We start from the raw sequence: 17,841 nt of genomic DNA, 5'->3' as shown, positions 1-17,841 counted from the left end.
AAGGTTCAGGTTAGGCATGAGTTTAAGCAGTGTGGGTTAACGGTAGAGTGTTAGGGTTAGGTTTAAAATCAGGTCTGAAGAAGAGAAATTGTACAACTGAGCAGGGCTTTCCGACTTTGCAACTTGTCCAGATAGGGATGACCTGGTTACATGACGACCTGGTTACATGACGACCTGGTTACATGTCGCATGTTATTCGTTGTATCTCTGGTTTCTGGTCCTAACTGCTTTCCTCTCGTTCAGGTACATGTTGACATAAGAGGTCAGAAGATCATCCATTTTATAGCCCTGAATGGACAAAGACACAAAGCACAATATGAAAACATTATTCAGAATAAATGTATCTTATTAAGGCCAGGCACTATACTCTAATAGGGATTTTTTTTTTTACAATTAACTTTTTTACCAGTTGAATGTAGATACAAATATGACTTTTTTTTGTCTTACACATTTTGTAAAATATTATATTGAAATATGCAAATGAGGTGATCTGTCATTAAATATGCACATATGTGACTCGTTTCAAGAAGCTAGGCGTATGTCGCATGTCACTACTTCACAGGAGAGGCATTTGAACGTAAACATGTATTTTTTAAAATCAAAATACGTTCGTTTTTTTTGCCAGAAATGTCTTCTTGAACATGTGAACTTTCATGTGCCTTAATAACAAACTTGTATGCCATCTGTAAATACGAATAAAATGGTTACATTTACAAGCCTAGTCGGTTTAGCCACAGAAAAATACAGGAACCTTCCTACTAGCTATGATTGGCTGAGATAATGGGTGGGCTGGACATGCCGAGAGATGAGTTCAGATTGGTCTGCCATGCAACCTGACATAGCTTGAGAGGATCTGCAGAGAAGAATGGGAGAAACTACCCAAATACAGGTTTGCTAAGCTTGTTGCGTCATATCCAAGAAGACTTGAGGCTGTATTCGCTGCCAAAGGTGCTTCAACAAAGTACTGAGTAAAAGGTCTGAATACTTATGTAAATGTGATATTTCATTTTTTTTTTAAATACATTTGCACTCAAAAAAATAATAATTTGCATTGTCATTATGGGGTATTGTGTGTACAGTATATTGATGAGAATAAAAAAATATATATTTTAGAATACACACACACACACACACACACACACACACACACACACACACACACACGTCTGTTTAGAACATGTGCATGTTAGGGACTATACATTTTTCATACTACTATAATGTCCTTTTTTATTTTTTTTACTGTATCTCAAATAGAGTACTTCTTATTCTATGAGTTATCATTTCCGACTATAAAGTATATTTCATTCATTGTTTATTTACATTTGCTTATTTGTTGTGCCAGCGGTTTAAACCCGTTTCTAGTTAACTGGTTCTTGGGGTTCTCCCCAGGAGTATGGGGGGTTCATGGGGTTCTCCCCAGGAGTATGGGGGGTTCATGGGGTTCTTCCCAGGAGTATGGGGGGTTCATGGGGTTCTTCCCAGGAGTATGGGGGGTTCATGGGGTTCTCCCCAGGAGTATGGGGGGTTCATGGGGTTCTCCCCAGGAGTATGGGGGGTTCATGGGGTTCTCCCCAGGAGTATGGGGGGTTCATGGGGTTCTTCCCAGGAGTATGGGGGGTTCACAGGGTTCATGGGGTTCTCCCCAGGAGTATGGGGGGTTCATGGGGTTCTCCCCAGGAGTATGGGGGGTTCATGGGGTTCTCCCCAGGAGTATGGGGGGTTCATGGGGTTCTCCCCAGGAGTATGGGGGGTTCATGGGGTTCTTCCCAGGAGTATGGGGGGTTCACAGGGTTCATGGGGTTCTCCCCAGGAGTATGGGGGGTTCATGGGGTTCTCCCCAGGAGTATGGGGGGTTCATGGGGTTCTCCCCAGGAGTATGGGGGGTTCATGGGGTTCTTCCCAGGAGTATGGGGGGTTCATGGGGTTCTCCCCAGGAGTATGGGGGGTTCATGGGGTTCTCCCCAGGAGTATGGGGGGTTCACAGGGTTCATGGGGTTCTCCCCAGGAGTATGGGGGGTTCACAGGGTTCATGGGGTTCTCCCCAGGAGTATGGGGGGTTCATGGGGTTCTCCCCAGGAGTATGGGGGGTTCATGGGGTTCTCCCCAGGAGTATGGGGGGTTCATGGGGTTCTTCCCAGGAGTATGGGGGGTTCACAGGGTTCATGGGGTTCTCCCCAGGAGTATGGGGGGTTCATGGGGTTCTCCCCAGGAGTATGGGGGGTTCATGGGGTTCTCCCCAGGAGTATGGGGGGTTCATGGGGTTCTCCCCAGGAGTATGGGGGGTTCATGGGGTTCTTCCCAGGAGTATGGGGGGTTCACAGGGTTCATGGGGTTCTCCCCAGGAGTATGGGGGGTTCATGGGGTTCTCCCCAGGAGTATGGGGGGTTCATGGGGTTCTCCCCAGGAGTATGGGGGGTTCATGGGGTTCTTCCCAGGAGTATGGGGGGTTCATGGGGTTCTCCCCAGGAGTATGGGGGGTTCATGGGGTTCTCCCCAGGAGTATGGGGGGTTCACAGGGTTCATGGGGTTCTCCCCAGGAGTATGGGGGGTTCACAGGGTTCATGGGGTTCTCCCCAGGAGTATGGGGGGTTCATGGGGTTCTCCCCAGGAGTATGGGGGGTTCATGGGGTTCTCCCCAGGAGTATGGGGGGTTCACAGGGTTCATGGGGTTCTCCCCAGGAGTATGGGGGGTTCATGGGGTTCTTCCCAGGAGTATGGGGGGTTCACAGGGTTCATGGGGTTCTCCCCAGGAGTATGGGGGGTTCATGGGGTTCTCCCCAGGAGTATGGGGGGTTCACAGGGTTCATGGGGTTCTCCCCAGGAGTATGGGGGGTTCATGGGGTTCTCCCCAGGAGTATGGGGGGTTCACAGGGTTCATGGGGTTCTCCCCAGGAGTATGGGGGGTTCATGGGGTTCTCCCCAGGAGTATGGGGGGTTCATGGGGTTCTTCCCAGGAGTATGGGGGGTACATGGGGTTCTCCCCAGGAGTATGGGGGGTTCATGGGGTTCTTCCCAGGAGTATGGGGGGTTCATGGGTTCTCCCCAGGAGTATGGGGGGTTCATGGGGTTCTCCCCAGGAGTATGGGGGGTTCACAGGGTTCATGGGGCTCTCCCCAGGAGTATGGGGGGTTCACAGGGTTCATGGGGTTCTCCCCAGGAGTATGGGGGGTTCATGGGGTTCTTCCCAGGACTATGTGGGGTTCATGGGGTTCTCCCCAGGAGTATGGGGGGGTTCATGGGGTTCTTCCCAGGAGTATGGGGGGTTGATGGGGTTCTCCCCAGGAGTATGGGGGGTTCACAGGGTTCATGGGGTTCTCCCCAGGAGTATGGGGGGTTCATGGGGTTCATGGGGTTCTCCACAGGAGTATGGGGGGTTCATGGGGTTCTCCCCAGGAGTATGGGGGGTTCATAGGGTTCTCCCCAGGAGTATGGGGGGTTCACAGGGTTCATGGGGTTCTCCCCAGGAGTATGGGGGGTTCATGGGGTTCTCCCCAGGAGTATGGGGGGTTCACAGGGTTCATGGGGTTCTCCCCAGGAGTATGGGGGGTTCATGGGGTTCTCCCCAGGAGTATGGGGGGTTCACAGGGTTCATGGGGTTCTCCCCAGGAGTATGGGGGGTTCATGGGGTTCTCCCCAGGAGTATGGGGGGTTCACAAGGTTCATGGGGTTCTCCCCAGGAGTATGGGGGGTTCATGGGGTTCTCCCCAGGAGTATGAGGGGTTCACAGGTTTCATGGGGTTCTCCCCAGGAGTATGGGGGGTTCACAGGGTTCATGGGGTTCTCCCCAGGAGTATGGGGGGTTCACAGGGTTCATGGGGTTCTCCCCAGGAGTATGGGGGGTTCATGGGGTTCATGGGGTTCTCCCCAGGAGTATGGGGGTTCACAGGGTTCATGGGGTTCTCCCCAGGAGTATGGGGGGTTCACAGGGTTCATGGGGTTCTCCCCAGGAGTATGGGGGGTTCATGGGGTTCTCCCCAGGAGTATGGGGGGTTCACAGGGTTCATGGGGTTCTCCCCAGGAGTATGGGGGGTTCATGGGGTTCTCCCAGGAGTATGGGGGTTCACAGGGTTCATGGGGTTCTCCCCAGGAGTATGGGTGGTTCATGGGGTTCTCCCCAGGAGTATGGGGGGTTCATGGGGTTCTCCCCAGGAGTATGGGGGGTTCTCAGGGTTCATGGGTTCTCCCCAGGAGTATGGGGGGTTCATGGGGTTCTCCCCAGGAGTATGGGGGGTTCACAGGGTTCATGGGGTTCTCCCCAGGAGTATGGGGGGTTCATGGGGTTCTCCCCAGGAGTATGGGGGGTTCACAAGGTTCATGGGGTTCTCCCCAGGAGTATGGGGGGTTCATGGGGTTCTCCCCAGGAGTATGAGGGGTTCACAGGTTTCATGGGGTTCTCCCCAGGAGTATGGGGGGTTCTCAGGGTTCATGGGGTTCTCCCCAGGAGTATGGGTGGTTCATGGGGTTCTCCCCAGGAGTATGGGGGGTTCATGGAGTTCTCCCCAGGAGTATGGGGGGTTCTCAGGGTTCATGGGGTTCTCCCCAGGAGTATGGGGGGTTCATGGGGTTCTCCCCAGGAGTATGGGGGGTTCACAGGGTTCATGGGGTTCTCCCCAGGAGTATGGGGGGTTCATGGGGTTCTCCCCAGGAGTATGGGGGGTTCACAAGGTTCATGGGGTTCTCCCCAGGAGTATGGGGGGTTCATGGGGTTCTCCCCAGGAGTATGAGGGGTTCACAGGTTTCATGGGGTTCTCCCCAGGAGTATGGGGGGTTCACAGGGTTCATGGGGTTCTCCCCAGGAGTATGGGGGGTTCATGGGGTTCTCCCCAGGAGTATGAGGGGTTCATGGGGTTCTCCCCAGGAGTATGGGGGGTTCATGGGGTTCTCCCCAGGAGTATGGGGGGTTCACAGGGTTCTGCCCAGGAGTATGGGGGGTTCATGGGGTTCTCCCCAGGAGTATGGGGGGTTCACAGGGTTCATGGGGGGTTCACAGGGTTCATGGGGTTCTCCCCAGGAGTATGGGGGGTTCATGGGGTTCTCCCCAGGAGTATGGGGGGTTCATGGGGTTCTCCCCAGGAGTATGGGGGGTTCACAGGGTTCATGGGGTTCTCCCCAGGAGTATGGGGGGTTCATGGGGTTCTCCCCAGGAGTATGAGGGGTTCATGGGGTTCTCCCCAGGAGTATGGGGGGTTCATGGGGTTCTCCCCAGGAGTATGAGGGGTTCATGGGGTTCTCCCCAGGAGTATGGGGGGTTCATGGGGTTCTCCCCAGGAGTATGGGGGGTTCATGGGGTTCTCCCCAGGAGTATGGGGGGTTCATGGGGTTCTCCCCAGGAGTATGTGTTCTGGATTTAGAGAAATCTAATGTTCGAATATCTCATCCAATACTTTGTATACTTCGATCTATAAAACGATTGAGGACTGGGCCGGAATATAATATGTGAGTATGGTTAGCTCTGCTCTCCCTACAGTTAGCAGCTTGGTGTGATGTCACGGTTCTATTTTGATAGGAGTTGTAAAAAATATTGACTGAATTTTCCAAGACTTTTCCCTCCAGAGTAGAGAGTTGGTTGCCTTGGATGTTTTTCTAGACATCCTCACTGTCGTCTTTTTGTTTATTACTATTTGCAGCTTGTCTTCTCAATTAGATACCGCTATAATATTCTTATATTTTGTGTCTTCTTGGATAATTCTGTATAATGTTACCCAGCACATTCTTAGCATTTACCTGGTTATATGTCTTTTCTGTAATTAAAGGATGTTTATAAGCGTTTTATGCTGGTCCCACTACTTTAGTAAGATAGCTGCTGTTAACTTGTACTGTGAATAATTCTAAATTGAGAGTTCTGGAGATTGTACTTTTTTGATAGATTCTCAAACGTATCGGCAGGTGCCTGGTGGTTAGAGCATTGGGCCAGTAACCGAAAGGTTCCTAGATCGAAATCCCTGAACTGACCAAGGTAAAAATCTGTCGTTCTGCCCATGAACAAGGCAGTTAAACCCACTGTTCCCGGGTAGGCCGTCATTGGAAATAAGAATTTGTTCTTAACTGACTTGCCTAGTTAAATAAAGGTTAAATATATATATTTTTTAAATCTATCCCCTTGTCTGTGAACATCTGAAACCTGCTCAGTTCTTTTTCGTTCCATAATATAAATGTATCATCAATCATACTTGGCTTAAAGTCGCCGTCCAATACATTTTCTCGCTGGTAGATCAGGTCTGTTTGGATATCTCTTATTTTAGTGATCTTTGTCCCAGACCTTTATGGTGTTATTTATGCAGGAAATGGTCTATCTTCCAAGGACTTGTATTGATTGTCTTCATTAATAATATGGTTGTTCTGATTGGTTATTCTTATCGGAGTTTGTCCCACTGTTTAAAACTGTTTGAAGTAATATTTATTGGTAGATTCTGGAACAGAAATACACATATTGGGAGGACATTCATTTTAATAGTTTCAATTATTCCTGTTAAATTATGTGTAATTTAATGCAGTGAGCTTTGTAATTATGGATGTATAGTATCCCACTTTTAATGTGGAAAAAATGCAGGCCATTTTTATGACGGTAGTATGATAAACTAAAGCAAATATACATTTTAATCAAGATTTAGACATTTTTATATTTACTTTTAGAAAATACTCATATTAATAATGGACCAAAATACCAACAAATCTCAAAATTAATAGGTAGATGCAAAAATGTAATTTCAGCCTGTAGTGCCTGGCCTTGAAGGCTGAATATTTCGAACATGAGCTAATAAAAAATGACGGAAGCTTATCGCTGCCACAGTGGGGAAAAAGTCTGGACAGTTTTTTTTAACCTGTGGCAGCATTAGGTTTCCGTAATGAATAGGAGAAAGAGGTACACAAAATAACTAGTTACAAGTCAACAGTAAAAAAACAACAACAAGCAAACAAACAAAACAGTGAATAAATGTCTTTACCAGTGATGTTTCACATAGGATCTTGTTTCCCTTCACCAGGTTGCCCACGGTGATGTGGAAGTAGGTGGATCCACTGCACCAGTTAGCGATACGGTTGAACGGGTGAGTCGCAAGGACATCCTATGGGACAAATAGACAAGACAGGTTAGACAGACATCTCTTTACTCTTTACATGTTCTCTGTTCAATATTAATGTTAGTGGAAGGCCATGTAAAAGATAGCTTAATGAGAGGGCCATGAACATTTACCTAGTAATGTCTTATACTGTTAGAAAACGCTGATTTTTTACCCCCTTTTTTTGTTCTATTTATTATTTATCTATGATTTGTATGCACTTTTCGTACTAGAACGCACTGCTATAGTAAATAGTTAGAAAAATAGTACATTCTAGATTTCCTTTTCAGAATGTATATGCTATGAACAACCTATAAAAGCAGTAATAGGGCTTGACATTGTTTGGTTTCTACATCTACTCAAATTCAACTTTACAACATGCTATTAGATTGCAGTTATATAATGCTAGAACGCACTGCAGTGGTCAGGCAAGACCCGACTCATTTCCTGGTGGACTAGTCTCATTCATTGTTGTCTATCTCCTTGTGAATTTACCACAGACTTCGCTAGCGAATCTACTAACTCGTCACAATCTCAGATTTCATCTTGTATAAAATGTGCCCCTTTGTGATGAACACAAAGTGAATTTTGTTTCACGTCTTCAAATTGTGTTCAAAGTTTTTTATTTTTTATTAAATTAAATATAGATGTGTGTGTTTGTGTCATAGAAAACCTATTGCTGCAGTGGACTCTCAACGTTGCAGCTGTGTGCCTGAGGTGTACCGTTACAACACAAATTGATGGTCAGTCCGATCAGCGAATGAGCATTTAAGGCGGGACTCTCGAGCCTCCAATGGCTGTGGATATGTAACCCGATGCCCCAGAATCAATCGAGGCTAACTGAATTAAAGCGGGGAAGCGGACAGAACTGCCGTGAAGCAATTTGGCCTAACAGAAGTTGATTTATAAGCTAATGTCCTTGATATGCCTTGATGAAAACAATTATATTATAACGAAAGCCCCAGAAATAGAGTAATTAACATTTAAGAGGAGCCCTTTATAATCCATTCTCTCAAGAGGAAAACAAGGAGTCTTTGATGGAGAATGAATATTAAGATTGTGTGTGTGTGTGTGTGTGTGTGTGTGTGTGTGTGTGTGTGTGTGTGTGTGTGTGTGTGTGTGTGTGTGTGTGTGTGTGTGTGTGTGTGTGTGTGTGTGTGAGAGTGTGTGTGTGTGTGTGTGTGTGCGTGCGTGCGTGCGTGCGTTTTACCTTGGTTTTCGGGTGGATGATTGAGACCCCCTGTTTGCTGATGGCAATTCTGACGATATCTGGGAAGTTCGGGTCTGATGTTTGCTGGAAAAAGAAGAACATCTCTATAGGTGATGGAAAGCAGAGTAGTGGCTGTTCCTTCATCACATAGAGACTAAGGGTGTGTACCAAATGGCACCATATTTCCTATATAGTGCACTACTTTTGACCCAAACGGCACCCTATTCCCTATATAGTGCACTACTTTTGACCCAAACGGCACCCTATTCCCTATATAGTGCACTACTTTTGACCCAAACGGCACCCTATTCCCTATTATAGTGTACTACTACAACACTGGGACCCTATTCCCTATTATAGTGTACTACTTTTGACCCAAACGCCACCCTATTCCCTATTATAGTGTACTACTTTTGACCCAAACGGCACCCTATTCCCTATTATAGTGTACTACTATTGACCCAAACGGCACCCTATTCCCTATTATAGTGGACTACTTTTGGCCCAAACGGCACCCTATTCCCTATTATAGTGTACTACTATTGACCCAAACGGCACCCTATTCCCTATATAGTGCACTACTTTAGGCCCAAATGGCACCCTATTCCCTATTATAGTGTACTACTATTGACCAGGGCTCATAGGGTGCCATTTGGGACACAGACTTACACGAACTTTAAATGGGTCCATAAAACGAGCTGTGTCCTTCGAACGTACTGCGGTACACCGTCTGGAAAGACCCATTTCTCCAGAAGGGGAACTTCATTTGTGATAAAAAAAAAAAAATCAAATGAGTGTCGAGGTGCTATCCCGTACCTTCACTTCGAAGAAAGCACAGCCGAAGGTGGGCCAGCGACAAACCGCCTTGAGGAACGCTAGTATGGCTTCTTCAGAAGTCATACTAGCCTGCTTGTTGTACGCTGCAACGATGTTCTGGGTAAGCAAAAGACATTAAAATGGTCATCATCAACAACAACAACAACAAAAAAATCCCTTTCTAAAACATTTTACATCGTTGATCCTCTGACCTCACCGATTTAATGAATTGAGTTAAGGGTCATTTGAGTTCAGGGATCATGTAGAGGGTAACTTGGAGCTGCAGTCACAGACAAAAGGGACACTACTGACTGTCTTTGTATACAGGCCACATGACGTCATTGAAGGAACACTCATCACCCAGTCCCTTCCGGCTATGTATACTCAATCACTCCTCCCTGGCATTGAGATTGGTGTAAATCATATGTCTTATACCGGTCCAGGGAAGTGAACAAGTGCACACTTTTGGAGGAAGGGAGGAGTGAATGTATTAAGGAGAGACTCGCTTACTTCGATGTGTGACAACTGATTGATCGCTCACAACTGATTGATTGATTTTACCTTCTGCCAGTCCGTAGCGGACATGGCCTTCAGCATGTCGTTGGGCACCAGATCTTTCAGCATCTTGGGGATCATAACGAACTGGGACTTGTCGTTGTTGAACTTTACCCTGAAGAGCAGAGCCCCTATGTTCAACATGTCCTCCTTGGTACATCGATGGTACCCTCTCAGGTACTTCGGTAGCTCCTAGTGGGGAGAGAGAAAGGCTGTCTGTTAGTATAATGTACTGTTAGCAGTGTTCGGGTCAAATTCAGAAAGTTAACCAAATTCCAATTTTTCCTCATTGAAAAAGCATTTAGGTAGAATTGGAATTGGAAGCTGAATGTCAGTGTACTTCCTGAATTTTTTATGAAATTGACCCCAACCCTGAGTGTAAAGATAGGCATTTTCACCACGGGTACAATGTACTATTTTGTGGTTAGAGACGGAGGCCAGTAACCGGAGGGTTGCTTGTACTATTTTGTGGTTAGAGAATCCAAGTGCTGATTTATGGAAAATCTATCAGGACTTAGCCGGCATCCAGAGGGTCACTGATGTCAATATCTCAGGTGTCACCTAATGCCAATGGGCCCTTGAGAAAGGCCCTCAACACACCTGAGTGGAAGATAAACCACGATTTGTCTCAAATGGCACCCTATTCCCTATATCAGCGGTCTTCAACCTTTTCAGGGACCCCTTCACCAGACAAACTGATGACCCAGAGACCCCCATTATACGTTATGAAAAATATATATGTCTTGTCTTATCATCAGGTGATTAGAATACAATAAAAACTTTATTGTTCATTCAAGATGGACATTTTTCTTTGGCATCACCTTCCATTAAAATAATCTCATACACATACATTCTCACATCACATTTAAACCAGTCAGTACATCATGTTGCATAAACTAACAACACAGAGGACATTAATACGTTCACTAACAACACAGAGGACATTAATACATTCACTAACAACACAGGGGACGTTAATACATTCACTAACAACACAGAGGACATTAATACATTCACTAACAACACAGGGGACGTTAATACATTCACTAACAACACAGAGGACATTAATACATTCACTAACAACACAGAGGACATTAATACATTCACCAACAACACAGAGGACATTAATACATTCACTAACAACACAGAGGACATTAATACATTCACTAACAACACAGGGGACGTTAATACATTCACTAACAACACAGAGGACGTTAATACATTCACTAACAACACAGAGGACGTTAATACATTCACTAACAACACAGAGGACATTAATACATTCACTAACAACACAGAGGACACTAATACATTCACTAACAACACAGAGGACATTAATACATTCACTAACAACACAGAGGACATTAATACATTCACTAACAACACAGAGGACGTTAATACATTCACTAACAACACAGAGGACATTAATACATTCACTAACAACACAGAGGACGTTAATACATTCACTAACATCATAGAGGACATGAATACATTCACTAACAACACAGAGGACATTAATACATTCACTAACACAGAGGACATTAATACATTCACTAACAACACAGAGGACATTAATACATTCACCAACAACACAGAGGACATTAATACATTCACTAACAACACAGAGGACATTAATACATTCACTAACAACACAGAGGACATTAACACATTCACTAACAACACAGAGGACATTAATACATTCACTAACAACACAGAGGACATTAACACATTCACTAACAACACAGAGGACATTAACACATTCACTAACAACACAGAGGACATTAATACATTCACTAACAACACAGAGGACATTAATACATTCACTAACAACACAGAGGACATTAATACATTCACTAACAACACAGAGGACATTAATACATTCACTAACAACACAGAGGACATTAATACATTCACCAACAACACAGAGGACATTAATACATTCACTAACAACACAGAGGACATTAATACATTCACTAACAACACAGAGGACATTAATACATTCACTAACAACACAGAGGACATTAATACATTCACTAACAACACAGAGGACATTAATACATCCACTAACAACACAGAGGACATTAATACATTCACTAACAACACAGAGGACATTAATACATTCACTAACAACACAGAGGACATTAATACATTCACTAACAACACAGAGGACATTAATACATTCACTAACAACACAGAGGACATTAATACATTCACTAACAACACAGAGGACATTAATACATTCACTAACAACACAGAGGACATTAATACATTCACTAACAACACAGAGGACATTAATACATTCACTAACAACACAGAGGACAGTAATACATTCACTAACAACACAGAGGACATTAATACATTCACGAACAACACAGAGGACAGTAATACATTCACTAACAACACAGAGGACATTAATACATTCACTAACAACACAGAGGACATTAATACATTCACTAACAACACAGAGGACATTAATACATTCACTAACAACACAGAGGACATTAATACATTCACTAACAACACAGAGGACATTAATACATTCACTAACAACACAGAGGACATTAATACATTCACTAACAACCGTCCGCTGTCCCAACTCCACTGCATAGATAAGTACGTACACCGATATAATCTATTTCGTGTTTAGTAGACCAATAGCACAAGAAACTTATACATGGTTGAACACGTTCTTCTTGGCCAATGATAATGGCGAGGAGAAGTCATCCATTTTTTAAATGAATAGTTTTGTTAGACAGTTGTATTATTTTGACCTTCCCACAGTTCATTGGAAGAGGAAGTGTAAACTCCAACACAGCCTGTTAGCTAAAAAAGGTATATTGGAAGCAGAGAGAAAATGTTGCACTTTTAAAGCAAATTTTCTACAATTCTTTGCATTTTGCCATGGCTAGTGCTGTGTTCCCCTGCTCAAACATTATTTTTAAAAATCAATCAAACTTTTTTTTATCTTCGAATCTCAGCGATATTCAAAAAATATATTATGTTTTGGCATTAAAAAAAAACATACACATTTCCTTCCAAAATAAAATAATCGGGCCCTGGTCAAAAGTAGTGCACTACACAGGGAATAAGGTGTGGTTTGGGACTCATGGTAACATACCTGAGGGTAGTGGAAGATGAGGTCAGCCTCCAGGTCTCTGCCAGGACTGACGTTAAACCACAGCTTCCTCATGAAGAACACTAGGTAGGACATGTTCATGGGTCCTCCTCCTACACACACAGACAGACAGACAGACAGACAGACAGACAGACAGACAGACAGACAGACAGACAGACAGACAGACAGAGGACAGACAGACAGACACACACAGAGACACACAGAGACACACAGACACACAGACACACAGACACACACAGACACACACAGACACACAGACACACAGACACACAGAGACACACAGAGACACAGAGACACACAGAGACACACAGAGACACACAGACACACAGAGACACACAGACACACAGAGACACACAGACACACAGAGACACACAGACAGACACAGACACACACAGACAGACACAGACACACAGAGACACACAGAGACACACAGACAGACACAGACAGACACACAGAGACGGCACACAGACACACAGACACAGGCACACAGACACACAGACACACAGAGACACCATTGTTAAGGGTTCAAAACTGGGTCGTGGGTAACATCAATGGCATTTCTAAGTCATGATGTGATCTTATCTTACCCTCTTTGACACTCTTGGCTTTCTTGGACCAATCAGTGATCTGTCTCAGGCTGTCAAAGAAGTAGTCTGAATCATTCAGACTGAGAACCTGGACGACATAGGGACAAAAGGACGTCACGCAAACTAGAGACTTTAAAAAAAAAACGTTCTACTTGTTATATATCTGAGATTCAGGAATCTAGCCTGGTCCCAGATCTGTTCGTGCTGTCTTGCCAAAGACCATATAAGTCCAGGGGAACCAGGCTACTATGAATCACTTGAGGTCATCAGGAGTCTGTTATAATGACATTTATGGATGATATTGTTATATCGATGACAAACCTTGTCGGGTGTTTTGACGAAGATGCTGAAGCCGTCAGATGAGACCAGCTGGAGCTTGGTGGAGATGGTCTGACAGAGGTCCCTGATTCTAGTACTGGTGTTCACCTCAAAGATCTACAGAGGGAAGAGGAACAGGAACCCCAGGGAGTAGGGATGTGAGGGATATTAGTGGAAGGATCCCCAGGGAGTAGGGATGTGAGGGATATTAGTGGAAGGATCCCCAGGGAGTAGGGATGTGAGGGATATTAGTGGAAGGATCCCCAGGGAGTAGGGATGTGAGAGATATTAGTGGAAGGATCCCCAGGGAGTAGGGATGTGAGAGATATTAGTGGAAGGATCCCCAGGGAGTAGGGATGTGAGAGATATTAGTGGAAGGATCCCCAGGGAGTTGGGATGCGAGAGATATTAGTGGAAGGATCCCCAGTGAGTAGGGATGTGAGGGATATTAGATGAAGGATCCCCAGGGAGTAGGGATGTGAGGGATATTAGTGGAAGGATCCCCAGGGAGTAGGGATGTGAGAGATATTAGAGGAAGGATCCCCAGGGAGTAGGGATGTGAGAGATATTAGTGGAAGGAACCCCAGGGAGTAGGGATGTGAGGGATATTAGTGGAAGGATCCCCAGGGAGTTGGGATGTGAGGGATATTAGTGGAAGGAACCCCAGGGAGTAGGGATGTGAGGGATATTAGTGGAAGGATCCCCAGGGAGTAGGGATGTGAGGGATATTAGTGGAAGGATCCCCAGGGAGTAGGGATGTGAGGGATATTAGTGGAAGGATCCCCAGGGAGTAGGGATGTGAGCGATATTAGTGGAAGGATCCCCAGGGAGTAGGGATGTGAGGGATATTAGTGGAAGGATCCCCAGGGAGTAGGGATGTGAGAGATATTAGTGGAAGGATCCCCAGGGAGTAGGGATGTGAGAGATATTAGTGGAAGGATCCCCAGGGAGTAGGGATGTGAGGGATATTAGTGGAAGGAACCCCAGGGAGTAGGGATGTGAGGGATATTAGTGGAAGGAACCCCAGGGAGTAGGGATGTGAGAGATATTAGTGGAAGGATCCCCAGGGAGTAGGGATGTGAGGGATATTAGTGGAAGGATCCCCAGTGAGTAGGGATGTGAGGGATATTAGTGGAAGGAACCCCAGGGAGTAGGGATGTGAGAGATATTAGTGGAAGGATCCCCAGGGAGTAGGGATGCGAGAGATATTAGTGGAAGGATCCCCAGTGAGTAGGGATGTGAGGGATATTAGATGAAGGATCCCCAGGGAGTAGGGATGTGAGGGATATTAGTGGAAGGAACCCCAGGGAGTAGGGATGTGAGGGATATTAGTGGAAGGATCCCCAGGGAGTAGGGATGTGAGGGATATTAGTGGAAGGATCCCCAGGGAGTAGGGATGTGAGGGATATTAGTGGAAGGATCCCCAGGGAGTAGGGATGTGAGCGATATTAGTGGAAGGATCCCCAGGGAGTAGGGATGTGAGGGATATTAGTGGAAGGATCCCCAGGGAGTAGGGATGTGAGAGATATTAGTGGAAGGATCCCCAGGGAGTAGGGATGTGAGAGATATTAGTGGAAGGATCCCCAGGGAGTAGGGATGTGAGGGATATTAGTGGAAGGAACCCCAGGGAGTAGGGATGTGAGGGATATTAGTGGAAGGAACCCCAGGGAGTAGGGATGTGAGAGATATTAGTGGAAGGATCCCCAGGGAGTAGGGATGTGAGGGATATTAGTAGAAGGATCCCCAGGGAGTAGGGATGTGAGGGATATTAGTGGAAGGATCCCCAGGGTGTAGGGATGTGAGGGATATTAGTGGAAGGATCCCCAGGGAGTAGGGATGTGAGGGATATTAGTGGAAGGATCCCCAGGGAGTAGGGATGTGAGGGATATTAGTGGAAGGATCCCCAGGGTGTAGGGATGTGAGGGATATTAGTGGAAGGATCCCCAGGGAGTAGGGATGTGAGAGATATTAGTGGAAGGATCCCCAGGGAGTAGGGATGTGAGGGATATTAGTGGAAGGATCCCCAGGGAGTAGGGATGTGAGAGATATTAGTGGAAGGATCCCCAGGGAGTAGGGATGTGAGGGATATTAGTGGAAGGATCCCCAGGGAGTAGGGATGTGAGGGATATTAGTGGAAGGATCCCCAGGGAGTAGGGATGTGAGGGATATTAGTGGAAGGATCCCCAGGGAGTAGGGATGTGAGAGATATTAGTGGAAGGATCCCCAGGGAGTAGGGATGTGAGAGATATTAGTGGAAGGATCCCCAGGGAGTAGGGATGTGAGAGATATTAGTGGAAGGATCCCCAGGGAGTTGGGATGCGAGAGATATTAGTGGAAGGATCCCCAGTGAGTAGGGATGTGAGGGATATTAGATGAAGGATCCCCAGGGAGTAGGGATGTGAGGGATATTAGTGGAAGGATCCCCAGGGAGTAGGGATGTGAGAGATATTAGAGGAAGGATCCCCAGGGAGTAGGGATGTGAGAGATATTAGTGGAAGGATCCCCAGGGAGTAGGGATGTGAGGGATATTAGTGGAAGGATCCCCAGGGAGTAGGGATGTGAGAGATATTAGTGGAAGGATCCCCAAGGAGTAGGGATGTGAGGGATATTAGTGGAAGGATCCCCAGGGAGTAGGGATGTGAGGGATATTAGTGGAAGGATCCCCAGGGAGTAGGGATGTGAGGGATATTAGTGGAAGGATCCCCAGGGAGTAGGGATGTGAGAGATATTAGTGGAAGGATCCCCAGGGAGTAGGGATGTGAGGGATATTAGTGGAAGGATCCCCAGGGAGTAGGGATGTGAGAGATATTAGTGGAAGGATCCCCAGGGAGTAGGGATGTGAGAGATATTAGTGGAAGGAACCCCAGGGAGTAGGGATGTGAGGGATATTAGTGGAAGGAACCCCAGGGAGTAGGGATGTGAGAGATATTAGTGGAAGGATCCCCAGGGAGTAGGGATGTGAGAGATATTAGAGGAAGGATCCCCAGGGAGTAGGGATGTGAGGGATATTAGAGGAAGGATCCCCAGGGAGTAGGGATGTGAGGGATATTAGTGGAAGGATCCCCAGGGAGTAGGGATGTGAGGGATATTAGTGGAAGGATCCCCAGGGAGTAGGGATGTGAGGGATATTAGTGGAAGGATCCCCAGGGAGTAGGGATGTGAGGGATATTAGTGGAAGGATCCCCAGGGAGTAGGGATGTGAGGGATATTAGTGGAAGGAACCCCAGGGAGTAGGGATGTGAGAGATATTAGTGGAAGGATCCCCAGGGAGTAGGGATGTGAGGGATATTAGTGGAAGGATCCCCAGGGAGTAGGGATGTGAGGGATATTAGAGGAAGTAACCCCAGGGGACATACATTACAGTTCAGTAGAGGTTCTATACAGGTGCAACAAAAGGAACATAATTTGCCTGGACAATTGTTCAGATCCAGCTCAAAGGACCAGTGTTTATGAAAGGGACTGTACATGTTTCTTTTGTACACATTATGAGAAGTTTAGCTTAGCACTTGTCAGAGTAACCCGTCATGGCGCAGGGCTCTTTACCTCCTCCGTGTCGTTGGGGAAGTGGACCTTGTGGAAGATCTGGGTGGAGTTCTGCTGAATGGCATCTATCTCCACCTGGTGAGGAGGCAGCTTCCTGGGTTCTATCCTGATAGATAACACACGTTACAGTACAACCACCTCTAACCCCTGACCTCTAACCCTAACCTCCACCTGGTGAGGAGGCAGCTTCCTGGGTTCTATCCTGATAGATAACACACGTTACAGTACAACCACCTCTAACCCCTGACCTCTAACCCTAACCTCCACCTGGTGAGGAGGCAGCTTCCTGGGTTCTATCCTGATAGATAACACACGTTACAGTACAACCACCTCTAACCCCTGACCTCTAACCCTAACCTCCACCTGGTGAGGAGGCAGCTTCCTGGGTTCTATCCTGATAGATAACACACGTTACAGTACAACCACCTCTAACCCCTGACCTCTAACCCTAACCTCCACCTGGTGAGGAGGCAGCTTCCTGGGTTCTATCCTGATAGATAACACACGTTACAGTACAACCACCTCTAACCCCTGACCTCTAACCCTAACCTCCACCTGGTGAGGAGGCAGCTTCCTGGGCTCTATCCTGATAGATAACACACGTTACAGTACAACCAC

At 46.3% G+C, this 17,841-nt stretch overlaps 1 protein-coding gene across 1 annotated transcript in view; it reads right to left on the bottom strand.

Annotated features, from left to right (window-relative positions):
• Positions 1-9: 9 nt before the first annotated feature.
• Positions 10-17,841, bottom strand: part of LOC120035885 (unconventional myosin-VIIa) — a gene marked incomplete at its 5' end in the record, with an annotated part of 84,334 nt that continues 66,502 nt past the window's right edge. The window contains 9 exons of the mRNA XM_038982349.1: positions 10-288; positions 6,945-7,064; positions 8,269-8,352; positions 9,085-9,201; positions 9,646-9,831; positions 12,758-12,864; positions 13,363-13,450; positions 13,684-13,797; positions 17,224-17,329. Coding sequence (XP_038838277.1) covers positions 193-288; positions 6,945-7,064; positions 8,269-8,352; positions 9,085-9,201; positions 9,646-9,831; positions 12,758-12,864; positions 13,363-13,450; positions 13,684-13,797; positions 17,224-17,329 — 1,018 coding nt within the window. The remainder of the gene's footprint in view (positions 289-6,944; positions 7,065-8,268; positions 8,353-9,084; positions 9,202-9,645; positions 9,832-12,757; positions 12,865-13,362; positions 13,451-13,683; positions 13,798-17,223; positions 17,330-17,841) is intronic.

Source organism: Salvelinus namaycush, unplaced genomic scaffold, assembly GCF_016432855.1.
Source record: "Salvelinus namaycush isolate Seneca unplaced genomic scaffold, SaNama_1.0 Scaffold1130, whole genome shotgun sequence".
Classification (NCBI taxonomy): domain Eukaryota; kingdom Metazoa; phylum Chordata; class Actinopteri; order Salmoniformes; family Salmonidae; genus Salvelinus; species Salvelinus namaycush.
This window is presented reverse-complemented; position numbering and strand designations above follow the sequence as displayed.